Source organism: Oncorhynchus keta, chromosome 9 (assembly GCF_023373465.1).
Source record: "Oncorhynchus keta strain PuntledgeMale-10-30-2019 chromosome 9, Oket_V2, whole genome shotgun sequence".
NCBI lineage: Eukaryota > Metazoa > Chordata > Actinopteri > Salmoniformes > Salmonidae > Oncorhynchus > Oncorhynchus keta.
The window spans coordinates 17,283,003-17,310,066 of record NC_068429.1 but is presented as its reverse complement, the minus strand read 5'-3'; the positions used below and the strand labels follow the sequence as shown (position 1 = coordinate 17,310,066).

Below are 27,064 nucleotides of genomic sequence, written 5' to 3'. Positions count from 1 at the left end.
TAAAGGCACAAGCGACAATTTATATATTAAGCCCCGCCTATACGGGAAGTTATAATCAAAACGGGGGGGTCAAGGTTCGGGGGCAGTATCGTGACGTCTTCCCCCAGCTGAAGGGAGTTTTTAATAAAACATTTTTACCCCAGCTGAAGGAGTGCAGTCGGCACACTAGCACAACATCAGCGAATTGGTTAAAGACACGAACGTATAGCTCGAATTTGCAAACGTTGATTCTGTTACAAGGTCAGGTAATATTTTTGTTTTACTAGAATTTAGATAACCTTTATAAGATAAATTGCTAACTTATAGCCTCCAGCTGAAAATGTCAAACTGAACTAGTCAAAGATTATTTTGTGTTAACCAGTTTTATTGTGGCTAATCATTAATTGAATGCGTAGCCTGAGTTGTGTGGGTGGTTCATTACACTAATGGTTAACTGATTCAAGGTAATCTGCACTCCTCACTGACATGCTAAGAAGATTAGCGGCAAATGTGGCTGTGAGTAGTTGGAAAGGAAACATTTTTGAACTTGATCATAAGGTATCGGGGATCTACCGATATGACTAAGTAACCATTTTTACATGTTCTCTTTGTGCTTTCAAGACAACAGGGAACTCTGTAAAATAACGTCAAATCATGGCGTCAGTGATCTTCAGATTGGCGCTCGAAAACAGTGGTTCCCAACCAGGGTTACTTGGATCCCTGGTGTTACTTGGCCTATCCACGGGGGTTATTTGAGATGAGAACATAAGCCAACTGTTAAAATGCACATGAAAGTGTACCCCGGGCAGAGCTAAATTCAATTGGTGGTACAGTAAATGAAAAGGGTTGGGAACCACTCTGGAGAGGCCTGAGTTCCCAACTTGGAATTCCGAGCTGGATGACTGACCATTCAAATGATTTTCCCCAGTCAGCTATTTTTTTTTCCTCCTGAGTTCTCAGTTCTCTTGAAAGCAGCAAACAATATAGCTTCAAAATGTTGGCATGTCAGACTGTCAATCATTGCACCCATAGATATGTCAATTAATTTGAGTGGTTTCCCCAGCCCTATGCCTCAGGTGACTAAACAAAGTGTCCAGGGTCAGGCTATTGAAATGGCCACTTGTGGCTATTCAAGTATATTTTATAAGGAGTTGTATGCTCTAAAGAGCAATGTGAAATCATCTACATATTTCAATTGACTATTTAATAAAGTAAATGCACATTTATTTCATTTCAGTTAATCATGGCACGCCAGCTACATGCTCGCAGAATCGAGGGAATTGACAAAAATATATGGTAATTTTACAGAAATGGCTCATGTGCGTGCAACATTTTTATATCATACATTGTTGTTTATCAATTGTTCTGTATTGACAGGGTTGATTTTACACAGCTGGCTGCTGACTACAAGGTGGTGAATCTAGGCCAGGGCTTTCCTGACTTCTCCCCACCAAGCTACATCCAAGAGGCCCTCTGCAAAGCAGTCAACGGAGGATGTTCAATGCATCAGTACACACATGCTTTTGTAAGAAACACAATAGTGTCTGTGTGCCACAAACTTGATTTTACCTCAGCACATTTGTGGTTGATGTTTTATACCTTTTTTCAAGACATTTTTATTTTTTATTTCACCCTTATTTAACCAGGTAAGCTAGTTGAGAACAAGTTGTCATTTACAACTGCGACCTGGCCAAGTTAAAGCAAAGCAGTGCGACAGAAACGACAACACAGGGTTACACATGGAATAAACAAGTGTACAGTCAATAACAAAATAGAAAAAAAGGAAATCTATATGTGTGCAAATGGCATGAGGAGGTAAGGCAATAAATAGGCCATAGTAGCAAAGTAATTACAATTTAGCAGATTAACTCTGGTGTTATGGATGAGCAGATGATGATGGTGTGTAAGTAGTGATACTGGTGTGCAAAAGAGCAGCAAAGTAAATAAAAACAATATGGGGATGAGGTAGGTAGCTTGGGTGGGCTATTTACAGATGGACTATGTACAGCTGCAGCGATCGGTTAGCTGCTCGGATAGCTGATGTTTAAAATTAGTGAGGGAAATGTAAGTCTCCAGCTTCAGCGATTTTTGCAATTCGTTCCAGTCACTGGCAGCAGAGAACTGGAAGGAAAGGTGGCCAAAGGAGGTTATGGAGTTGGGGATGACCAGTGAGATATACTTGCTGGAGAGTGTGCTACGGGTGGGTGGTGTTATCGTGACCAGTGAGCTGAGATAAGGCGGAGCTTTACCTAGCAAAGTCTAATAGATGACCTGGAGCCAGTGGGTTTGGCGACGAATATGTAGCCAGCCAACTAGAGCATACAGGTCGCAGTGGTGGGTGGTATAAGGTGCTTTAGTAACAAAGCAGATGGCACTGTGATAGACTACATCCAATTTGCTGAGTAGAGTATTGGAAGCTATTTTGTAAATGACATCGCTGAATTCGAGGATCGGTAGGATAGTCCATTTTACTAGGATAAGTTTGGCGGCGTGAGTGAAGGAGGCTTTGTTGCGAAATAGAAAGCCAATTCTAGATTTGATTTTGGATTGGAGATGTTTGATATGAGTCGAAGGAGAGTTTACAGTCTAGCCAGACACCTAGGTAGTTGTCCACGTATTCTAGGTCAGAACCGTCCAGCGTAGTGATGCGGGTGGGTGCAGGCAGCGAACGGTTGAAAAGCATGCATTTGGTTTTACTTGTATTTAAGAGCAGTTGGAGGCCACGGAAGGAGTGTTGTATGTCATTGAAGCTCGTTTGGAGGTTAGTTAACAGTGTCCAAAGAAGGGCCAGATGTATAAAGAATGGTGTCGTCTGTGTAGAGGTGGATCAGTGAATCACCGGCAGCAAGAGCGACATCTTTGATATGTATACAGAGAAAATAATCGGCCCGAGAATTGAACCCTGTGGTACCCCCATAGACTGCCAGAGGACAGTACAACAGACCCTCCGATTTGACACACTGAACTCTATCGAAGAAGTAGTTGGTGAACCAGGCGAGGCAGTCATTTGAGAAACCAAGGCTATTGAAGTGATTGACAGTCGAAAGCCTTTGCCAGGTCGATGAAGACTGCTGCACAGTACTGTCTTTTATCGATGGCGGTTATATTGTTTAGTACCTTGAGCGTGGCTGAGGTGCACCCATGGGAAACTGGCTTGCACAGCAGAGAAGGTACGGTGGGATTCGGAATGGTCAGTGATATGTTTATTAACTTGGCTTTCGAAGACTTTAGAAAAGCAGGGCAGGATGGATATAGGTCTATAACAGTTTGGGTCTAGAGAGTCACCCCCTTTGAAGAGGAGGATGACCCCAGCTGTTGGTTGGGGGAGCCAGGAGGAAAGCATGGCCAGCCGTAGAGAAATGCCAATTGAAATGTTCGATTATCATGGATTTATCGTTGGTGACCGTGTTACCTAGCCTCCGTGCAGTGGGCAGCTGGGAGGGGGTGCTCTTGTTCTCCATGGACTTTAGTGTCCCAAAAGAGTTCGAGCTACAGGATGCAAATTTATGTTTGAAAAAGCTAGCCTTTGCTTTCCTGACTGTGTGTATTGGTTCCTGACTTCCCTGAACAGTTGCAAATCGCGGGGACTATTCGACGCTATTGCAGACCGCCATCGGATGTTTTTGTGCTGGTCAAGGGCAGTCAGATCTTGGCTATATCTGTTCTTAGTTCTACATTTTTTGAGTGGGGCGTGCTTATGTAGGATGGTGAGGAAATTACATGGTATTTTTGTTTAGAAAAATGTATTGTACAGAAATGTCTTGTCCATCACAATAAATGCGCAGAGGTAAAATTGTGTGTGGCATATATACAGAACCAGTCAAAAGTTTGGACACAGCTACTTATTCCAGGGTTTTACTTTATTTTTAATAGTACCGTTCAAAAGTTTGGGGTCACTGAGAAATGTCCTTGTTTTTTAAAGAATAGCAGCAACAAAAATGTAAATTTAAAATAACATAAAACTTATCAGAAATACAGTGTAGACAATGTTGTGAATGACTATTGTAGCTTGAAATGGCTTTTCTTAAAATGGAATATGTACATAGGTGTACAGAGGCCCATTATCAGCAACCATCACTCCTGTTCCAATGGTACATTATGTTAGCTAATCAAATTTGATCATTTTAAAAGGCTAATTGATCATTAGGAAACTCTTTTGCAATTATGTTAGCACAGCTGAAAACTTCTGATTTTAAAGAAGCAATAAAACTGGCCTTTAGACTGGTTGAGCATCAGCATTTGTGGGTTCAATTACAGGCCCCATATGGCTAGAAACAAATAACTTTCTTCTGAAACTCGTCAGTCTACTCTTGTTCTGAAAAATTAAGGCTATTCCATGCTAGAAATTGCCACGATCTCGTACAATGTTGTGTACTACTCCCTTCACAGAACAGCACAAACTGTCTCCAACGAGAATAGAAAGAGTGGGAGGCCCCGGTGCACAACTGAGCAAGAGGACAAGTACATTAGTGTCTAGTTTGAGAAACGGACGCCTTACAAGTCCTCAACTGGCAGCTTCATTAAATGGTACCCGTATAACACCAGTCACAACGTCAACAGTGAAGAGGCGGTTCCGTGATGCTGGCCTTCTAGGCAGAGTTCCTCTTTGCCCAACTTAATCTTTACTTTTTATTGGCCAGTCTGAGATATGGATTTTTCTTCACAATTCTTCCTAGAAGGCCAGCATCCCGGAGTCGCCTTTTCACTGTTGACTTTGAAGTTGAGGACTTGTGAGGCGTCTGTTTCCCAAACTAGACACACTAATGTACTTGTCCTCTTGCTCAGTTGTTCCCCGGGGCCTTTCACTCTTGTTATTCTGGTTAGAGCCAGTTTGCGCTGTTCTGTGAAGGGAGTAGTACACCGTATTGTATGAGATCTTCAGTTTCTTGCATGGAATAGCCTTCATTTCCCAGATCAAAAATAGGCTGAGTTTCAGAATAAAGTTATTTGTTTCTGGACATTTTGAGCCTGTAATCGAACCCACAAATGCTGATCCTCTAGATACTCAAGTAGTCTAAAGAAGGCCAGTTTTATTGCTTCTTTAATCAGAACGACAGTTTTCAGCTGTGCTAACATATTTGTATTTCTGATCTATTTTAATGGACAAAAACAAGGACATTCCTAAGTGACCCCCAAACGTGTATGTGTATATATATACATACATACATACATACATACAGTGGGGCAAAAAAGTATTTAGTCAGCCACCAATTGTGCAAGTTCTCCCACTTAGATGAGAGGCCTGTAATTTTCATCATAGGTACACTTCAACTATGACAGACAAAATGAGAGAAAAAATCCAGAAAATCACATTGTAGGATTTAATGAATTTATTTGCAAATTATGGTGGAAAATAAGTATTTGGTCACCTACAAGCAAGATTTCTGGCTCTCACAGACCTGTAACTTCTTCTTTAAGAGGCTCCTCTGTCCTCCACTCGTTACCTGTATTAATGGCACCTGTTTGAACTTGTTATCAGTATAAAAGACACCTGTCCACAACCTGAAACAGTCACATTCCAACCTCCACTATGGCCAAGACCAAAGAGCTGTCAAAGGACACCAGAAACAAAACTGTAGACCTGCAGGAGGCTGGGAAGACTGAATCTGCAATAGGTATTATTAGGAAATGGAAGACATACAAGACCACTGATAATCTCCCTCGATCTGGGGCTCCACGTAAGATCTCACCCCGTGGGGTCAAAATGATCACAAGAACGGTGAGCAAAAATCCCAGAACCACACGGGGGGACCTAGTGAATGACCTGCAGAGAGCTGGGACCAAAGTAACAAAGCCTACCATCAGTAACACACTACATGGCCAGGGACTCAAATCCTGCAGTGCCAGATGTGTCCCCCTGCTTAAGCCAGTACATGTCCAGGCCTGTCTGAAGTTTGCTAGAGAGCATTTGGATGATCCACAAGAAGATTGGGAGAATGTCATATGGTCAGATAAAATCAAAATATAACTTTTTGGTAAAAACTCAACTCATCGTGATTGGAGGACAAAGAATGCTGAGTTGCATCCAAAGGACCATACCTACTGTGAAGCATGGGGGTGGAAACCTCATGCTTTGGGGCTGTTTTTCTGCAAAGGGACCAGGACGATGGTCTGTGTAAAGGAAAGAATGAATGGGGCCATGTATCGTGAGATTTGAGTGAACCTCCTACCATCAGCAAGGGCACTGAAGATGAAACGTGGCTGAGTCTTTCAGCATAACAATGATCCCAAACACACCGCCCGGGCAAAGGAGTGGCGGCTTCGTAAGAAGCATTTCAAGGTCCTGGAGTGGCCTAGCCAGTCTCCAGATCTCAACCCCATAGAAAATCTTTGGAGGGAGTTGAAAGTCCGTGTTGCCCAGCAACAGCCCCAAAACATCACTGCTCTAGAGGAGATCTGCATGGAGGAATGGGCCAAAATACCAGCAAAAGTGTGTGAGAACCTTGTGAAGACTTACAGAAAACGTTTGACCTCTGTCATTGCCAACAGAGGGTATATAATAAAGTATTGAGAACTTTTATTGACCAAATACTTATTTTCCACCATAATTTGCAAATTCTTTAAAAATCCTACAATGTGATTTTCTGGATTTTTTTTTCTTCTCATTTTGTTTGTCATAGTTGAAGTGTACCTATGATGAAAATTACAGGCCTCATCTTTTTAAGTGGGAGAACTTGCACAATTGGTGGCTGACTAAATACTTTTTTGCCCCACTGTATATACACACACACGCACACACACATTTTGTTTTTACATTGTTGGTCTTTGGGACGGTAACTCCCAGCACCACAAATAAGAAGCTTGGTAATGTGCGTGTTAATTCTTCTAAAGTGTGTGTGTGGTTTATTTTGTTCTTCTCCAGGGCCATCCCCCTCTTGTGTCGATCCTGGCTAAGTTCTTTGGTAGAGTCGTGGGACATGAGATTAATGCTTTCGAGGACATCCTGGTCACTGTCGGAGCCTACCAGGCTCTCTTCTGCACCTTTCAAGCCCTGGTCGATGAAGAAGATGAGGTAACAGTGACTGTCGTCAACAACACCTAGACAAAGGGTGCAACTCAATACTGAGATGCACAGTTTTTACTGTGCATCTCATATCAGTCAGTCACTTCTGTCTTCTAGGTCATCATTATTGAGCCTTTTTTCGACTGCTATCAGCCAATGGTGAAGATGGCAGGAGGAAAAGGTGTCTATGTGCCACTGAGGCCTGTGAGTAGTGTGATTTTTTTAATTTTTTTAAATGTATTTTTATTTAAAAAAAATTATATTTAAAAAATATATTTTTACATACCTTTCATAGCCCATTTCCTATGGTGTAACAGTAAGTGCTAGCCTAAAGCTCATTGATAATGTTTACATGCACAGTAATTCGATATTAAACTGATTATGGCAGTAGGCAGATTATGTAATAGTCCTGTAAACACCTGACTCTGCTTATGTTAATCAGCGTAAGGTAAAAATCGAAGTAAGCATATGCCCATTAAAACACCTGGTTTTCTGAGCAATCTTTCAAATTATTAAGACATGTAAACCCCTTAATCGGCATTCCAGCAGTGTATTTGATCTGCGCATGTAGTAGCGCCGAGCGAGCCTTTCACATAGACTTTAAACATTGGAACAAAGAGGCCTAGCTTGAACCATGAAAAACAGCCCCAGACCATTATTCCTACATCACCAAACTTTACAGTAAAGTAAGGCCATTCTACTGGCAATGTGTGTCTATGGAGATTGCATGGCGGTGTGCTCGATTAAAAAATAAATAATAATATACACCTGTCAGCAACGGGTGTGGCTGAAATAGCCGAACCCACTAATTTGAAGGGTTTTGTATGTCCGAACTCATAATCAACTATGCTTCTCAAATAACATGGACACTGTGGTAGAACGTTTATTTTGATTGCCGATATTCTGCATTTATCAAAGTTCCATGAAGTAGCCTGATTTCAGATGGGTCCATGTAAACATAATTATTAGGAAAATTGTTCTCCTTGCAAAGCATGTAAACGTTTTAATTAAACTTTTATATTAATCTGAACAATCCACAATAATTGCATCAAATAAAATGTTATTTGTCACATGCACCAAATACAGACGGGGTAGACGTTACTGTGAAATGCTTACTTACAAGCCCTTAACCAACAATGCAGTTCAAGAAAGACTTCAAATATGAACAAAAGTAAAACATTTTAATTTGAAAGGAATATAATAAAAATAACTACGCTATATACAGGGGGTACCGGTACCTAGTCAATGTGCGGGGATACAGATTAGTCAAGGTGATTTTATTTTATTGTGTGCATGTAATTAATTTAGAGAAGTCCAGATAACATAAAGCTGAGGTTGTGTTGTCCTAGAGAGTGGAGGGGGGCAAGGCCCTGACTAGTGCAGACTGGGTCCTATCTTCTGAGGAGTTGGCCAGTAAATTCAACCCACGCACCAAAGCCATCGTCATCAACACTCCCAACAATCCACTAGGCAAGGTGAGACCCCCCTCTGTATGGTGAGACTTGTTTCAATGTGATCCTTGAGCTATTCATCCATTTCATATTACGGGTGACATTCTTGTCGTGCAAACGATCTGTGCAGAAACACAGTTAACCACGTAATCTGGCAGTGCAATTGAATTAGAAACACCTTAATCACTGACTTTTCTCACCTACCACATCTCCTCTTTGTCACATAGGTGTATAAGAGGGAGGAGCTCCAAGTGATTGCTGACCTGTGTATAAAGCACGATGTGGTGTGTATCAGTGACGAGGTGTACGAGTGGCTGACTTATGACGGTGCCAAGCACGTGAAGATGGGTGAGAGACAGTGGATTCGATAGAGACGAGCAGCACAGTTTCTATAGCATGATGTAATAGCCATGGTCAACGGTGATAGCAGTATGTTAATAATGCCCTGATGCAGCTAAATATTATTTTGACTGTTTTCATTCAAGCCAGTCTTCCTGGGATGTGGGAGCGAACTGTCACGATAGGAAGCGGAGGAAAGAGCTTCAGTGCTACAGGGTGGAAGGTAGGTAACCCACTGAAATACTATGCTCAAGTTGAGGCACAGTGCCATATGCAATCTATATTGTGTGTATTGAATTGACTAAGACATATCTAATCCATATTGTTTGTATTGCAATGATGCTTGTTTCAGGTTGGCTGGGCTATTGGAGCAGGGCCCATTGTAAAGCACCTGAAGACCGTCCATCAGAACTCTGTGTACCACTGTGCCACGGCCGCTCAGGTTTGACTGATTTCTAAACCACTACTGTTGGTGTATAAAGACATATGACCTCACCCTTCCACTAACTTCTTGACTTATTTACTTTAACTAACTTGCCTATTGAATGAGGAAGGTGAGCATACTGTATGTCTTGCTCACAACTTTTAAATTGACGGAAGTTGTCTTTAAATTCAGTCTAAATCTTATCTGAAATTGAATTGTTAGCTTTCAAAGGTAAGACAACATCCTCCAGCTCATGATTTGGGTGAGTCATTCACACTCACTCTTGCACCCACTCAGGAGGCGGTGGCCCAAGGTTTCCAGAGAGAGTACGAGCTCTTTGGGACGCCAGAGAGTTACTTCCTGCAGCTGCCTGAGATGCTGAATCAAAAGAGGAAGAAGCTGGCGACCTGTCTGGAGAGTGTTGGCCTGCAGCCCATTCTGCCCGAGGGAGGCTACTTCATGATATCAGACATCTCCTCTCTCAGTGAGTATTATTGTACCAGTACAGTGTGTTTGCTCGTATCTGGTTGTTAAAATGTCAGTTATCTGTTTGCGAGTGTTGCAATGTGTTTTTTTTTCATGGATCCGCTTTTGTGAGTGTAACAATGTTTCAGCTTCATCAAATTTGTCTTGGTTAATATGGGCATATGAAGTAATGGTTCAATGTCCCTTAATATTTCATAACTGTTTTTTTTCCCCAAAGAGGTTGACTTGAATGATCCAAGCACTCAGGATGAACCTCATGACTACAGATTTGTCAAGTGGCTCATTAAAGAGAAGGTAACAAGAGGGGAGAGGTTTAGGTTGAACTAAATATTGAAATGTTGACATGGTGTGGATGATGCATAATGTAATCCTGACTTTCTATATGTTCTTCATAATGCAGGGTTTGGCCACTATCCCTGTCTCTGCTTTCTACAGCCCTGAGCACCGCAAGGACTTCCAAAACTACATTCGGTTCTGCTTCGTCAAGGAGGACTCGACATTGAACGCTGCTGAGGATATCCTCAGAAAGTGGAGTGACTGAAAATGAAGAAGGCACAGACAACCCTTCCTGTTTTGCCTTTATCCACCCTAGCTCAATTTAAGTCTGCTCCGTTGAACCGAGCCATATTCAACACCTGGATTTGTTTACACTATGTAGTACTGTAGGAATAGACCTCCATAGGATGTTTTCCTTTGTCAACGTACACTGAGTGTCCTGAACATCTTCCTAATATTGATTTGCATACCTTGTTGCCCTCAGAACAGCCTCAATTTGTTGTGGCATGGACTCTTATCCAAAGTGTTCCACAGGGATGCCGGCCCATGTTGACTCCCATGCTTCCCACAGTTGTCAATTTGGCTGGATGGCCGTCAGGTGGTGAACCATTCTTGATACATATGGGAAACTGTTGAGCGTGAAAAACCCAGCAGCGTCGCAGTTCTTGACACAAACCGGTTCTCCTGGCACCTACTTCCATAACCGATTGAGGCACTTAAACATTTTGTCTTGCCCATTAACCCTCTGAATGGCACACATTCACAATCCATGTCTCAATTGTCTCAAGGCTTAATAATTGTTCTTTAACCTGTCTCCTCCACTTCATTTACACTGATTTTTGAAGTGGATGGCCCATAGCTTTCACCTGGTCAGTCTGTCATGGAAAGAGCAGATGTTCCTAATGTTTTGGATACTGTGTATATCTACAATGTCATGAAGACATATGTCGGCGTAGTCGGTCACACTCCCAGTTCTGATTGTTCTAGTTGGCTTTTTTTATTATTTTTTATTTTTTTCAAATCTGTCCTGATACGGTAGTAATCAACCACTTAGAGTAATCATCCGTCCTGCATGGATGTGATCACCATCCAGAGTGCACTATAATTTTATCACATTACTGTTGATTTTAATATTTTTGTTTAACTGCTCTGAATGACATTAATGCACATTTAAAAATGAGATCAAGGGAATGATGTGCATTGAATTTGCTGTCTTTGGTAGACATCACTGTATTTGATGCTGTAAGGTTCTAATTCTGAGTCTCCCCTTATCAATCAATGCCTGCCACATGTAATCGCTTCCCTGCACTCAACACATTTCAAGCTTAGTTGCACACATTATATACCTTCCTCCTATAACCATTCACTTCTGGTGTAGACCCTCTCTCAGTAACATGAAGTAGATTTCATATTCTCAGAACCCAACAATGTCCTTCAATCTTTTAGTGATTTTTTGTTGTTGTTGTATTATCAACTGGTGGTCTACTCCTCAGAAATTGTCCCAAAGTGTGCTTATTTGCATAAAACTGTATGCTGATCTTGTAAAAATAAAGAGTTTTGAAGCGGCAAAATTTGAATGAGTCCCGCTTTTTATGAAATCATCTACATTTACCAGGTTTGTGTAAATGACATGTTTAGAGCAATCATGTTTGATTTAAGGCTGGTAGATTACTTCTATTTTGAAAATGTATTATGCGAACCGGAAGTGTCCGTTTCTGTTTTCACGTGTTGGTTGCAGGGAAAGATGACGGACAGCGTTGCATCGAAAAAGCCCAAATTGTCCTCTTCTCAGGTATTTTAAACTTGGACGCCATACGTTGTCTTCTAATGTGTAAAAGAGGCAATTCGTGTCAGACACATCTTGAGATTTTAGGGAATTTTTACGATAAACGACCGTAATTTTACATCGGTTCGCCAGCTAGCATAATGCTAACTAACATGGTGTGTATATGTTCATGTTTTACAGTGCGAGGACAGAGTAGATTGGAAGAAATGGAAAGCGGAACGTAAGCATCCTTCATCCAACTTTATTATTGTGAAAAACTTGCCAAACTAATCGCGATGGTTAATTATCGGGGCATGCGCACTTTTACAGACGTTATCTGACCCCAGTTGGGATTGAGTTCAGTCTTGTACTACATCAGAAATCACAACCGTGTATATAAGCAGACTCTCGAAGACATGAAATGAAAATTGCCATGTGCCTATGTAGATGCTAAGTGTACATTGCTTAGTATCTTAGCCTAACGGTAACCGAAAGGTCGCTGGTTCGAATCCCCGAGCTGGCAAGGTGGAAAAATCTGTCGTTGGGGTGCCGATGACGTGAATGTCGATTAAGGCAGCTCCCGCACCTCTCGGATTCAGAGGTTGGGTTAAATGCCGAATACACATTTCAGTTGAATGTGTTCAGTTGTACAACTGACTAGGTAACCACCTTGACTTCCTTTCCTACTACTTGTTGATTTGTGAATCCAGCTCATGTTTTTTCTTGAATAATAGGAAAAGAGATCAAGAAGCAAATCAAAGAATCCAAGCTGATTCAACAACTTGACAAACAGAAGCAAGAGGAGGAGGAGAAGACTGAGGCAGCACTGCAGCAGAGTCAGAGGGAAAACCGATCAGGTTAATATTGATTAGGTTTTCACCCCACTGGTTATTCCACTATGATCCCTCTATCTTTAAAAAATGCATAAGAATAAAATAATGTATGATTTTGACTCCCGTATCTGCAACCATAGGACGGTCGTACACAGTGAGCGTGGCCTTGCCTGGTTCTGTCCTGGACAATGCCCAGTCTACAGAACTCCGCACATACCTGGCTGGACAGATAGCTAGAGCCTGCGTCGTGTTCTGTGTAGACGAGATCATCGTATTTGACGAACAAGATGAGGATGTCAAGTAAGACCTCTGTTTCTGTGCGTCTTATTTTAGGCTCATGTCTTTAGTAAATTTGATGCTGTTTTAGATGTTAGGTCTTGACAGTGGCAGTATAATTATACTGATCCACAATGTTTTATTTCACAGGACTGTTGAGGGAGAATTCAATGGTGTCGGCAAGAAGGGTCAAGCCTGCATTCAACTGGCTAGAATCCTCCAGTTCTTGGAATGCCCACAGTAAGTACTACATTGACTTATAACTAAGTCAAACGCAGCTGCTGTCTTTGACTATGGTTTGAATCCTCTTCTCTTTGTATTATTTTCCAAGGTACCTGCGCAAATCATTCTTCCCAATGCATAAAGATTTACAGTATGCTGGTGAGTGAGTAGCTGAAAACTCCACCTCCATTCTTGGTTTTCCCAACCATATATGAACATATGTCATGGTGTAAACATTATAATGAATTTTCTAGTACAGCCATAGTTGCCCTAACCGTGTGTTGGTGCCTTCCCACTAAGGCTTGCTCAACCCTCTGGACAGCCCTCACCACATGAGGAAGGATGATGAGTGTGAGTACCGGGAGGGGGTGGTCCTCGATCGGCCTAGCAAACCAGGAAAAGGCTCCTTGGTCAACTGTGGAATGTGGAAGGTGAGTAGATGTCTCGATATGATGATAAAGTTCGGTAATATGCCATAAGAAGAACCATAGGTCAACGGACCGAGAAAGCTGTGTGCTGATATTGAACCCCAACAGCAGCAGGATGTAGTAGAGGACTGATGTATTTTTCTGCTACTTTTAGGAGGTGCAGATAGATAAGCAGCTACAGTCTGGTCTCAGAGTCACTGTCCACATGAACAAGATCCAGAATAAAGGTAGGTCCACATCTGTCCATCCAACTCAGCTTATCTTTGATTCCATGAATAGGCGCTTCTGAGAAGTACGTTTCAGCTATTCACATACAAATATGATGCTTCACTCATAGTTGCTCAGTATTTTGTGTGTGTGTTTACACAGATGGTAGACTACACAAAGGGGTGGTGGTGGCGCCTCACAAGCCGCGAACAGAGGGAGGTCTGTACTGGGGCTACAGTGTTCGCCTGGCCTCAAGTCTAAGTAGGTGTATTATTTACATATCTTCCACACCTGGAGCCATTCTTTTCAATTTCGTGAGGTTGAGTTTCATTCAATTTGACTAATCTCACCTTACCAAGTGTTGATTTGGATTGCAGGTAATGTGTTCACCGAGTGTCCACATAAAGAGGGCTATGATCTGACCATTGGAACATCTGAGAAGGGCAGTGATGTTGACAAAACTTCTCTTTCTCCATTCACGTAAGTTCAGAGTATGAGGGCAAGAAGGTCTGGTGGAAGACCTGTTTACATGTGTTACATAACTTTGTTTTATATGACTGAATCTCTCGTGGACAGATCTACGTCAACAACTGGTACCGTAGAGTCTGTGGGGAATGTGTGGGATAATGTGCAGCAGTAGTTCTGGTTTTGGGGTTTTTCATCACTGGTTATTTTGACATATCACAATGTCGCAGGCGTTAGCATCTTTAGAATTTCAGAAGAGTAGGGGACATAGACTTGTACGTAACTAGCAAAGATAGAGGGTGGAGTTCCTTGTTCTAGCATCTCTTAATCCCTTAACATGTAAGGACCCCGAATTTAATCGAGCAGCTGACCAATAATGCAAGACTTTAATTCTGGGTTCGCTGAGATTATATGGCCTGAACTTTATTCTGTTTTCACTCTCCAGGCACATGTTGGTTGTGTTTGGTGGTCTGCAGGGCTTGGAGGCCAGTGTGGACGCTGATCAGAACCTGGAGGTGGCGGACCCCGGTGTCCTATTTGACCTGTACCTCAACACCTGCCCCAACCAGGGCAGCAGAACCATCCGCACAGAGGTGAGTGTGTAGCAGGGGAAGACAGAGTATAGCAAACTATCGTTCACATGTCTGCTGTTGGTCAAGAGTTATTCCCTGACCAGGAAAGACTGACAATGGAACATGGTTTCCCTACATCAGGGATCTCAAACCCATTCCACAGAGGCCTGAGTGTCTGCGTTTTTTTTATTTTTTATTTTTAATTAAGCCTTAGACAATCAGGTGAGCCGAGTTCCTTACTAATTAGTTAATTCATCAATCAAGTACAAGGGTGCAGCGAAACCCCCAGACACTCAATCCTCCATTTAATAAGTTTGACAGGTGCCCTACTTGGTGAAGGAAAATCTCGGGGCCCTTAATCTGTCATATTGGCTGGGAGTTCAATCTGACCAGTCTATATTCTGTTGCTCTGATCATGTCTTCCACAGGAGGCCATCCTGATCTCCATGTCCAGCCTGAGGCAGAAAATCACAGCCGCATTTCCAGACAAGTCGAACGGTTCATAACAGGAAGTGGCTACTGACAAACCATCACTAAGAGGAAGACTAAAGGATCTAAAAATAATTCACTTTTTTGGGGACCTGGGTGAAGCTAACTGACCCAGGAGTCAATTTAATATTTAAATACTTCTGGGTTCGAATGAATGGACGTTGCTGGGATTATTCTGTGCTGTTTTTTTTATTTATTGAAGGGTAAGAGATCACAGCACAAGTGAAGAAGAACCTAGTGTCTTGGCCATGAGACCTCATTCTTGGTGTTTCCTTATTTACATCCTCTCTCTTTGGTAGCATTTTGCTAGTTAAAGCTAACGCTAGCTTTGCTCTGTTTCTACTATCCCCTCTGTATAGGATTCCAGGTGAATTAAGTCATTTATATGCATCAGTTTGTCATTTGTTCTCAAGACGCATTACAGAACATACATGAAGAATAAGTTGCTGAACACAATGCTAACAATAAATAATGCAATACATTCTGTTCAGTGATGCTAATGAATACCGCAATACATTAATTTGAATTATTCAAACTCAAACCGCTGCATGCCTCAGGATGTCAGAGGTAAAGGGTCAAGCATGATGACGAGGCAACGTTCGTCCATGTCAGACAGGATAAAACTACTTGGTATCTAATACAGCACATTTGTGTGAATGCCTTATAGAAGCTCACACACCCCTACATTCAACAGGCATGGTGTGAATCCATTGGCTTGGCACGAGCCAACCTACAGCGCTATAAATGTAAGCTTGTGTTCTGATGTTGGTATATTAACACTGAGCCATTAAAGGTTAGATTGGATACGGTAATGCTACAAACAACATGTCACTGTTAACTTTAGCCATACTGTCTGTAAGCATATAAAGGTCTCCAATGAATTCCTTTAAAGCGTTGAAACAAGTGTACTCCCACTTTCACTAAGGGATGGAGAAATGTAACCACTCATTCATAGAGCTATGGATGCAAGGACTGAACACGATATAAAAAGTGAGTTTTTGCTTTGAGGTTATACAGTATTTGTTTACAAACATTGGAGTAAAACAAGTTTCTATTTTCAGTTCTGATGGGGTAAGAAAGTTGAACAAAGCTCATGAGGCATTTAAGTTATATTCCTCAAGTTAAAAAATTGATATAGCTACTGCAGATTTCCCCTTAAACTTCTTGAATAATACAATCTTCCCTCAATTCGTAAAGTTGACATTATCTTATGTCAGTGCTTTTGAGGACATTTAACAAAAGCATTATAAACATGTAAAAATACATATTTAAATATCAATTCATTTGTTTATTTACAATAAATATTTTTGCAGTTGCCCTCTTCAAACTTCCTTGCCAAACACAGGAAATACCGTATTTACAAAATCCCATAAAATATTGATTTTGCACTGTAAAAAAAAAAAGAAGCCCATTCAGAATGTATATTAATGTTAACAAACTAAGCTCAGGTTCATCAGAGCTACAGAAATGGCTGCCATTCGGAGAAGGGGGCACAGAAATGTGTAGTTCTATAAGAATAATAAAGTATATTCAACTTATTGCCCGATTGACATAATAGGGCCGACCTGAACCATACACGTGCTGGCTCTGATATTTTATTTTCACGTTGTCCTTTACATCACAGTTCCAGCAACTACTGTATGGTAGATGCCCAACCAGGCCAATACAGCTAGGCTCAGCTCAGTTTGGTCCAGTCGTGTAAAAAGGGTATCTGTGCACTGTCCAGGACCCTGGTCCAGATGTGTGCGTCACCTCTCTCATACCGTGGGCTAACTTTGTTGAAGGAGCTAGTCATCTCACCATGTTGGGTGAGTGAAGGTGATGTTATACTGCTTGGCCCAGCGTGCAAACACCTGTTTCTCTGTGATGAAGCGATGGTGGGGGCCCTTCCGACCCCTCTCATTTTGCAGGTAGGTCACACACTCATCTGTGCCTCTGGGTTTATAGTAGTGGTAAGGCATCTTCTTGGGCTGGGGCTTTTTTCTGGAAAAAGAGGCATTACAAATGATTGCGTTGACAACCAGCATACGTTGGGTAGCAATAACCCAACGGCTCCTTCATAGACCTGCTGTTTTAAAGTGCAACATTCCGACCCAAAGATCTTCGTCCGGCTTCTTTCAGAGACAACCATAATAAACAATATTCTGTTGTTTATATGAAAGCAATCCTGTCAGTTGGAGACTATGGTTCCATAATAATCAGTATAGATTTAATTTATTGCTTACTACTAATTTATGATTACACACACAATGTAATAGCCTGGTAGATTTAAGTGCTTGATAGATCACTATCATTGATTCATCCTCTTATGTGTAACAGTGTTCATTAGTTCATACTCACCCACAGTGACTGGGCGGAACCATCCCGTACACTTTAATATTGTCACACTTCTCTATCGCAATCACCATTGTGAACCAGCCGGTGCTCAACCAGGACTGAGACTTTGCTCTGTGGAAGGAAACCGTAGAATAAAACGCTAACAAAAATAGCATTTAGAGGTTGATAGATATTTCTATCATTAGATGCCAGGAAAATCCCCACATTGTGCTCATCATTATCGATCGATATTAGTGCCAAAATAGATTGGTAATTATATATTGAATTTGTACAGATTTCTGCATTATCCCCATTGTTCTTTCACCATAACAGCTTTCCTTCATTCTACCCACCTGTCTCGCCCTGTCTCCTTCTGAAACAGTGTATCAAACTTGTGCATCTTGCTGGGCGTGATGGTAAAGCTGGACAGGTTACTGTAGGTCATGCTGACTCTCTGGATCAGACGGTACAGTGTTCCTTTAGCCTCTCTACCAATCTTGTTGGGTGGTCCCCAGAATATGACTGCAGAATTTGCCTGGTGGTCCGTGAGGTTGAGAAACTCAGCTGGCCGTCGAACCACCCTGAACACACTGGAGTGGGCCACCACCCTGAGGGTGGTCCGGCTCCCGACGTCACGTTCGTACCCCGACAGGGGGGCGTCATTCATGCGGATCACACACTGGGCACGGTCGATGTCCGGTCCGGCCCCGCTGCCCAGCACATGGCTGGAGCTGGTCACCAGGGCACAGTGGTGGCAGTGCAGGGTCAGACTCTGGAGAGGGAATGCAGAAACAACAACTGAGAAAATATATACAGTATATAACATACAGTGAGCTCAAAGTATTGGGACAGTGACATGTTTTTTTGGCTTTATACTCAAGCCCATTGAAACGATACAATGACAATGCGGTTAAAATGCAGACGGTCAGCTTTCATTTTGAAAAACGTTTAGAAATTACAGTACTTTTTGTACATAATCCACCCCTTTTTAGGACACCCAAAGTATTGGGACAAATTCATTTATATGCGTGTTAAAGTAGTCAAAAGTTAAGTATTTGGTCCCATATTCATAACACGCAATGACTACATCAAGCTTGTGATTCTACACATTTGTTGGATTTGTTTTCTGCTTGTGTTTCAGATTATTTTGTGCCCAAAATAAATGATTGGTAAATAATATATTGTGCCATTTGAGTCACTTATTGTCAATAAGAATATAATATGTTTCTAAACCCTTCTACAATAATGTGGATTCTAACATTACGGATAATCGTGAATGAATTTTGAATAATGAGTAAGAAAGACGGACAAACATCATACCCCCAAGCAGGGTTGGGTAGATTACTTTCTAAATGTAATCCGTTAGTTACAAGTTACATCGATAAGAGACATTACTGTGCAGCTGTATTCATCGACCTGGCCAAGGCTTTCGACTCTGTCAATCACCACATTCTTATTGGCAGACTCAACAGCCTTGGTTTCTCAAATGATTGCCTCGCCTGGTTCACCAACTACTTCTCTGATAGAGCTTAGTGTGTCAAATCGGAGGGCCTGTTGTCCGGACCTCTGGCAGTCTCTATGGGGGTGCCACAGGGTTAAATTCACGGGCCGACTCTCTTCTCTGTATACATCAATGATGTCGCTCTTGCTGCTGGTGATTCTCTGATCCACCTCTACGCAGACGACACCATTCTGTATACTTCTGGCCCTTCTTTGGACACTGTCTCTAGGTTATGTGGGACGCTAGCGTCCCATCTGGCCAACATCCAGTGAGGTTGCAGAGCGCCAAATTTAATTACAGAAATGCTCATTATAAAAATTCAGAAAACAAAACATATTTTACATAGGTTTAAAGATTAACTTCTTGTTAAACCAACCACAGTGTCATATTTATAAAATGCTTTTCGGTGAAAGCATACCTAGCCCAGAACATACCTAGCCCAGAACATAGCCCAGTTGACCAATTATTACAAACAGTAACCAGCCAAGCAGAAGCGTTACAAAACTCAGAAATAGAGATAAAATTAATCCCTTAACTTTGATGACCTTCATATGGTGGCAATCAGAAGACATTAATTTACTCAACAAATGTTCCTTTTGTTCGATGAAGTCTCTTTATATCCAAAAACCTCTGTTTTGTTAGCACGTTTTCTACAGTAATCCACAGGCTCAAACTCAGTCAAAACAATCAGACAAAAAATCCAAATTGTATCTGTAAAGTTCATATAAACATGTCAAATGATGTTTATATTCAATCCTCAGGTTGTTTTTTAGCCTAAATGATCTATAATATTTCAACCGGACAATAACGTTGTCAATATAAAAGGTAAACAAGAAATGCACAAGAGCCTGAAAAAAATCTGCGTCACGTTAGGTCCACTCCTTCAGACTGGTCTTACTCCCTCATTTATAAGAATACAAGCCTGAAACGATTTCTAAAGACTGTTGACATCTAGTGGAAGGCATAGGAACTACAAATCGAGTCCTAAGTCAATGGATTGAATAGAAAACTACAAAAAAATGGCATTGAATAGAAAACTACAAAACCAACAATAAAAACGACTTCCTGAATGGATTTTTCTCAGGCTTTCACAGGCTAAATCAGTTCTGTTATACTCACAGACACTATTTTAACTTTACAGTTTTGGAAACTTTAGTGTTTTCTATCAAAATCTATCAGTTATATGCATATCATATCTTCTGGGCCCAAATAGCAGGCGGTTTAATTTGGGCATGCTTTTCATCCAAAATTCTGAATGCTGCCCCCTACCCTAGAGAGGTTAACTAACCTCCAGACGAGCTTCAATGCCATACAACTCTCCTTCCGTGGCCTCCAACTGCTCTTAAACGCAAATAAAACTAAATGCATGCTATTCAACCGATCATTTCCCGCACCTGCCCGCCCATCCAGCCAGCATCACTACTCTGGACGGCTCTGACTTAGAATACGTGGATAACTACAAATACCTAGGTGTCTGGCTAGACTGTAAACTTTCTTTCCAGACTCACATTAAGCATCTCCAATCAAAAATTAAATCTAGAATTGGCTTCCTATTTCGCAACAAAGTCTCCTTCACTCATGCTGCCAAACATACCCTCGTAAAACTGACCATCCTACCGATCCTTGACTTCGGCGATGTCATCTATAAAATAGCCACCAACACTCTACTCAGCAAACTGGTTGTAGTCTATCACAGTGCCATCCATTTTGTCACCAAAGCCCCATATACTACCCACCACTGCGACCTGTACGCTCTCGTTGGCTGGCCCTCGCTTCATACTCGTACCAAACCCACTGGCTACAGGTTTTCTACAAGTCTCTGCTAGGTAAAGCCCCGTCCTATCTCAGCTCCCTGGTCACCATTGCAGCACCCACTCATAGCACACGCTCCAGCAGGTATATCTCACTGGTCACCCCCAAAGCCAATTCCTCCTTTGGTCGCCTTTCCTTCCAGTTTTCTGCTGCCACTGACTGGAACGAACTGCAAAAAATCACTGAAGCTGGAGATTCCCATCTCCCTCACTAGCTTTAAGAACCAGCTGTCAGGGCAGCTCACAGATCACTGCACCTGTTCATAGCCCATCTGTATACAGCCCATCTATCTACCTCATTCCCATACTGTATTTATTTATTTAGCTCCTTTTGCACCACAGTATCTCTACTTGCACATCCATCTTTTGCACATCTACCATTCCAGTGTTTAATTGCCATATTGTAATTACTTCGCCACCATGGCCTATTTATTGCCTTAACTCCCTTATTTGACCTTATTTGCAATCACTGTATATAGACTTTGTTTTCCTTTTTTCTACTGTATTATTGACTGTATGTTTTGTTCATTCCATGTGTAACTCTGTGTTGTTCTATGTGTCGAACTGCTATGCTTTATCTTGGCCAGGTCGCAGTTGTAAATGAGAATTTGTTCTCAACTAGCTTACCTGGTTAAATAAAAGTGAAATTAAAAAATAAAATAAAAATGAGTCAATTTAGAAGATTCTTAAGCCATGACATTTTCTGGAATTTTCCAAGCTGTTTAACAGCACAGTCAACTTTGTGTATGTAAACTTCTGATCCACTGGAATTGTGATACAGTAAATTATAAGTGAAATAATCTGTCTGTAAACATTTGTTGTAAAAATTACTTGTGTTATGCACAAAGTAGACATCCTAACCGACTGCGCCAAAACTATAGTTAACAAGAAATTTGTGGAGTGGTTGAAAAACAAGTTTTAATGACTCCAACCTAAGTGTATGTAAACTTCCAACTTCAACTGTAGGTGCACCACAGAAGTCCCCTCAAAGCCTGCCATTGACTATGTACAGACCCAGCTTGCGAGAGAGCTGCAGGAGTGGTGACCCGCTTTTGTTGGTTGCTTTGTGGGGGCATATTGGGGAGGGGATGCTGTCACCTCTAGGTAGGTGTTCGTCTCCGTGTTCTCTTTCTCTCTAAAATTTCTGTGGAAATTAAATAGCAGTTCAAAACTAAAGCTCACCAGTCATACAGAAAACAGCTATATGAATACAGCTGTATGAACTGTGAAGCAGTTTTTTACTCAATTTGGACTTAAGTTGTTCCTAAAATGCATTTGTGTCTGTTTTTGGGCTATGCATTATTGTTTCTCCAGTATTTATGCTGCAGTAGTTTATGTGTCGGGGGGCTAGGGTCAGTTTGTTATATCTGGAGTACTTCTCCTGTCCTATTCGGTGTCCTGTGTGAATTTAAGTGTGCTCTCTCTAATTCTCTCTTTCTTTCTCTCTCTCGGAGGACCTGAGCCCTAGGACCATGCCTCAGGACTACCTGACATGATGACTCCTTGCTGTCTCCAGTCCATCTGGCTGTGCTGCTGCTCCAGTTTGAACTGTTCTGCCTTATTATTATTGGACCATGCTGGTCATTTATGAACATTTGAACATCTTGGCCATGTTCTGTTATAATCTCCACCCGGCACAGCCAGAAGAGGACTGGCCACCCCACATAGCCTGGTTCCCCTCTAGGTTTCTTCCTAGGTTTTGGCCTTTCTAGGGAGTTTTCCCTAGCCACCGTGCTTCTGCACCTGCATTGCTTGCTGTTTGGGGTTTTAGGCTGGGTTTCTGTACAGCACTTTGAGATATCAGCTGATGTACGAAGGGCTATATAAATACATTTTATTTGATTTCTATGGATCATGTGGTAGAGACTATAATCCACCCACTACATTTAGCCAGTGCTAAGCATTTTTGACACTACTTTAACTTAACCCCGCAAGTGTGAGAACAGGGTTCATATTAACCCATGACTTTAATGTTGTTTTTATACAAGATGTAGCCTTCTTGACCACATCTCCTGGATTAAATAGAGGTTCCATAGATTTTCTCTGGAATTCAAACCCTGAGTGTAAATTACCTTGTTTCCATAGACAGCCACATAGCCCTCCTTCCCTGCCCATTTCTTGAGGTCAGTGACCTTGATGGGGTGATGAGGCGAGGACGCCCGGAAGGGACTGTAGAAGGGACTGATGTCGTTGCCGCTGTTGGAGCTAAAGAGGATGAGGAGGGTCATCAGGAGGAAGATGGCTCCGAAGATCACCATCTTCTGGCTCTGAGGCCCTTGCTGCCAAAGATAGGGGGAACCATTGATATAATATACATGTGTTCGCGGTGTGTTGTCTGTCAATATTAGTCTCTTGTGACAGACTGTTACATAAATGTATTTAGTAGCTGACTAGCATGTACACTGTATTTGGTTCTGGGTGCCGAGGTCAGTGTTAGTGCTTTGTTGTCTATCTGGTTTATAGTAATGAAAAACAACCTCTAAAAGGCAGTTCAAATAACAGTTGCCATTCTGAGAGGAACTCATTTGTGTCAAGTTTACCATTTTTGCACATAATGTGACCAAATGCTTTTACAAAACATACAGATAGGCCTATTATGCACAGTGCATCAGTAATAATATTTTATAGCTAATTTGACAAGAACAAAAAAAACATTTTAAGTGAGAGTATATCAATGCTCAGAATGATTTTACCTTTTCAACAAGCCTCATCCCCATGCTTCCAAGTCAGGCTGAGCTACATTGCATGTTCTGTGCTTTTCTGGTCACCACCCCTGTCAAGAGTCAGATGTTCCATAGTGAATACACGCTAAATTCGTTCAGGCTGCTATCTTGTATACTTATAGTCAATAGGTAGTTTAACAAAACGTCACAATAAGTTGTTTTCCGTTCGATTTGCCTTCTCCGCTAAAACCATTGACAACAGCTATGTTAACTATTTGGCTGTAATATCGTCACCCCTTGAAGAGCATTGTCAGACCTACACATTTCCAATTATTCCATGCAAAACAAATGCGCACATTTAGCTATACCAGAGTTATACAGCAAGTTACTGCATACTTTTCATGATTAGTAAACATCAATTGATCCATGTAATTTCAGATACGTGAAGGTAGCTTCACGACATCTCTCAACATTGGCTACCATTATTTTGATATTTGAGTGATATAAAATAAAAGTGAACTATACCTGACAAGTATGCATGGTTTAGGTTCATTTCAAATATTTTTTGGTCTGCCTGTCAAGCAGCAGAAGGGAGCAATTGCCATGGGACGGTTTGCTGACGTTTACTTTGCAAGCTACCGCAGGTAGAAACTTTGTACAGTTGGCTAAACGTGTAGCTAGTGTGGTAGGTAGACCTAATGTACTTTTCCCCCCAACCATTTTGGCCTACAAAGCGAAAATCGCTAACCTATTCCCCTTTTCAACCGTTTTTAATAGTGTTGGATTGTGATTGCTGTTGACAGACATGATATACCAATATCGTCTATATTTATTGATGGACCATGGCAAAATGGTTAGCTAAACACAGATCAGGTCAATATGGCTGGCTGGCTTGCTAGTTAGTTAGTTAACAAGCGAACTTTTGGGGTTAAACTAGATGAGTATATCCAAATATTGTTTGATTTGCTTGCCATCTATACTGACAACTTTACCAGGAGGATGATGATTTACAGATATCAAGTTCTTTCTCAAAACCTAATCTCTGACCGAGGAAAATACAGATTCAGGTTGGATATTCGCCTGTAGTCTTCTTTACGTCCACCAACAGCAGTTAGGGACCGTCAACATAGTGACAAATAATATTTTTCAAATTTCAATGGATCTATAACCATTATTCCTAAAAGTTTCAAAACTGGTTCTAGCTAACCTGATGGCATAGATATACATTGCACACACTTTTTTTTTTGTCAATTTATATCTCGCACTATTTTAAATTCTTTATTTACATTTTTTAATTTCAATAGCTCCTTGGCCATGTGCCCTACTGACCTCGAACAAGGTTCAGAATGTCTACACATCCCACACCCTTTAGTTTGTCCATTTTCATCTCACTCAATTTTACATTCATTTTCAATGTTTCTAATTTCAATAGATCCTTGGTAATGTGACCTACTGGACTCAAACAAGGTTCATAATGTCCAGGGAATACCCTTGTATATTACACACCCTTTAGTTTGTCCATTTTCATCGCACACGATTTTACATACATTTTTCAAACTTTATCATTTCAATAGCTCCTTGGTAATGTGACCTACTGACCTCAAACTACTTTCAGAATGTCCATGGACTGGCGGAGACGGGTACCGCGAGTCATCCAGTGCGGTAATGCGGCCGATCCCGGATAAGCTTGCGGGTGCCTCGGGGAGAGTTCTCTTTTCTTTGTGAAGGGCAGGGTGCCCTGAAATGGGTTCGCCCAAGAGAGAGGGGCCCAAGCTCTGGAAAGCGTTGCGATTTCGGCGGCATCTGGTGAGCTCTCCCTGGCCCTTGAAAATCCATGGGAGAGGGTGTAAATCTCACGCCGGGGCGTACCCATATCCGCAGCGGGTCTCCAAGGTGAACAGCCTCTGGCATGTTATAACAATGTAGTAAGGGAAGTTGGCAAAAAATATCTGTAACTTCAGGATAAGGATTGGCTCTAAAATTAATGTAAAAACGTGTGAGATGAAAATAGACAAACTAAAGGTTGTGCAATGTGTAGGCCCACTGAGTGTACATTGTGCACCTTGTTTGACGTCAGTAGGTCACATGACCAAGGAGCTATTGACATTTGAATGTAAAAAAAAAAACGTTTTTACTTTGTTTACGCTCCCTAACTAATTCAACTAGGAATAAAAAATGCTAGTCAAATAAGACCTGTGCAATGTTGTGCGCATTTTTTCCAACCTCATGACAATAGCTTTCAAGTGGTTTGAAAGCGCGAATATCCGTTGAATATCCAACCTGAAACTTATTTTTACCTCGGTTAATCACTGACGAAGCAAGCTAAATTATGTTGTTTTCTTTGCTAGGATGCCAAACATTTATTTAAAGGGGACCTATGCAGAAATCGCTCCGCCACTTCCTGGTTGCAAACATTCTAATAGTTTGCCTATTTTCATTCTAATTGACAAAACAAGCATTTGTAGAGAATCAATGTATGAAGCTGGTGTAGAAAACCGAAAATAAAAGACAAAAAAAATGAAATTTAAGAACGGGAAGCATAGTAGTTGTCAATAGTTCGAGCGGAGATGGGGGTGTCCTTGCCCCCCAGAAGCCAAATCAAACGTACAATAAATAGCCTATTGTGACGTTTAATTTAAAACGACCTATAAGAATCCTATGATATGGTAGCAATGAAAATTAATCACAATTGTCTCAGAATAATGTCTTGTGGTTATCGGCATATTGCATTCTCAAGAATTTGACAACCACAATCTTTTTTATTTTCTTTCGTTTTTTGTTATTCCAACTGATGTCCAACATCTGGGCCCTATCCGTTTGACAGTGGTTCATGAAAACCAACACCTCCGGTTTAAATAAAAAGGAATATCTATTGCACATATTTCATTTGAGCGCACTGGCACAACTGTAATTATAAGCCTATCAAAACTTAAATATACAAATTCAATAGAATAAGCTATTGGGGGACATGACAATATTCTGGCCCAGACCTAAACCCGTTGTCTCATTGCTAACGTTGGCTATCGGACATGACTCGTGTTGACACCATAAATAGCTTTATTCTAAGCCATAATAGCGGGAAATGGCTGTCATTCAACAATTTCTGTAGAATAATGATTAAATGAAATGAATACGATGTTTGCTTACCAATTCGTTTTTTATCCATATGAGATCTGTGCATCATTGACGTTTGATCTGTCGGCGCGTCCCCCATCTCCCTAAACCATCGTAGGAGGGGACTCGCTTGCGTCATCAAAATTTCAGCGCCGCAGTGAAAATTATTATTAGGAACTTAATAAATCATTTAGAGAAGACACAAAGGCTAGTATTTTAAAATGGACATAGTTAATTTCAGTGTTGTGAAAACCAGACACCTTCAGAATAAACTAATCAACACCACAATACTGTAAACATTTATAATACAGTTCTTTGGAATCAGACATCATTAAGTAATTTATAAAGGCAGGTAAAGAGCATTTCATATTTCCTAAAAGAGAGCACTATAGGGATTTTCCATTGAACATGATAGTAGCATTGTCAAGCTTTGTAAATATCATC

At 41.3% G+C, this 27,064-nt stretch overlaps 3 protein-coding genes across 10 annotated transcripts; 2 read left to right on the top strand and 1 right to left on the bottom strand.

The window, feature by feature from the left end:
* Window positions 1–52: 52 nt before the first annotated feature.
* kyat1 (kynurenine aminotransferase 1) lies at window positions 53–11,529 on the top strand. 6 transcript variants are annotated; one of them, XM_035760737.2, is made up of 13 exons: window positions 53–240; window positions 444–495; window positions 1,217–1,275; window positions 1,357–1,504; window positions 6,842–6,991; window positions 7,100–7,186; window positions 8,332–8,457; window positions 8,661–8,781; window positions 8,919–8,995; window positions 9,125–9,214; window positions 9,494–9,680; window positions 9,900–9,976; window positions 10,083–11,529. In XM_035760737.2, the coding sequence occupies exons 2-13, from the start codon at window positions 466–468 to the stop codon at window positions 10,221–10,223; spliced, it is 1,293 nt and encodes a 430-aa protein (XP_035616630.1). In that variant the 5' UTR covers window positions 53–240; window positions 444–465; the 3' UTR covers window positions 10,224–11,529. The 6 variants fall into 6 exon arrangements, with proteins under 6 accessions (XP_035616630.1, XP_035616629.1, XP_035616632.1 ...); XM_035760736.2 differs by having other exon boundaries at window positions 53–245; XM_035760739.2 differs by lacking the exon at window positions 444–495 and having other exon boundaries at window positions 53–245.
* Window positions 11,530–11,632: 103 nt separating this feature from the next.
* spout1 (SPOUT domain containing methyltransferase 1) lies at window positions 11,633–15,696 on the top strand. The gene is made up of 12 exons (XM_035760743.2): window positions 11,633–11,750; window positions 11,925–11,964; window positions 12,458–12,580; window positions 12,697–12,856; window positions 12,983–13,072; window positions 13,164–13,213; window positions 13,355–13,485; window positions 13,637–13,709; window positions 13,852–13,950; window positions 14,067–14,169; window positions 14,600–14,747; window positions 15,155–15,696. The coding sequence occupies exons 1-12, from the start codon at window positions 11,703–11,705 to the stop codon at window positions 15,230–15,232; spliced, it is 1,143 nt and encodes a 380-aa protein (XP_035616636.1). The 5' UTR covers window positions 11,633–11,702; the 3' UTR covers window positions 15,233–15,696.
* A 792-nt stretch (window positions 15,697–16,488) lies between these two features.
* Window positions 16,489–26,775, bottom strand: st6galnac6 (ST6 (alpha-N-acetyl-neuraminyl-2,3-beta-galactosyl-1,3)-N-acetylgalactosaminide alpha-2,6-sialyltransferase 6). 3 transcript variants are annotated; one of them, XM_035760745.2, is made up of 6 exons: window positions 26,654–26,775; window positions 23,537–23,616; window positions 22,916–23,122; window positions 17,885–18,303; window positions 17,556–17,663; window positions 16,489–17,198 (listed from the first exon to the last, which is right to left on the bottom strand). In XM_035760745.2, exons 2-6 carry the CDS (start codon window positions 23,558–23,560, stop codon window positions 17,012–17,014), a joined length of 945 nt encoding a protein of 314 aa, XP_035616638.1. In that variant the 5' UTR covers window positions 23,561–23,616; window positions 26,654–26,775; the 3' UTR covers window positions 16,489–17,011. The 3 variants fall into 3 exon arrangements, with proteins under 3 accessions (XP_035616638.1, XP_035616640.1, XP_035616639.1); XM_035760747.2 differs by lacking the exon at window positions 26,654–26,775 and adding an exon at window positions 24,499–24,579; XM_035760746.2 differs by lacking the exon at window positions 26,654–26,775 and adding an exon at window positions 24,032–24,341.
* Window positions 26,776–27,064: the final 289 nt, after the last annotated feature.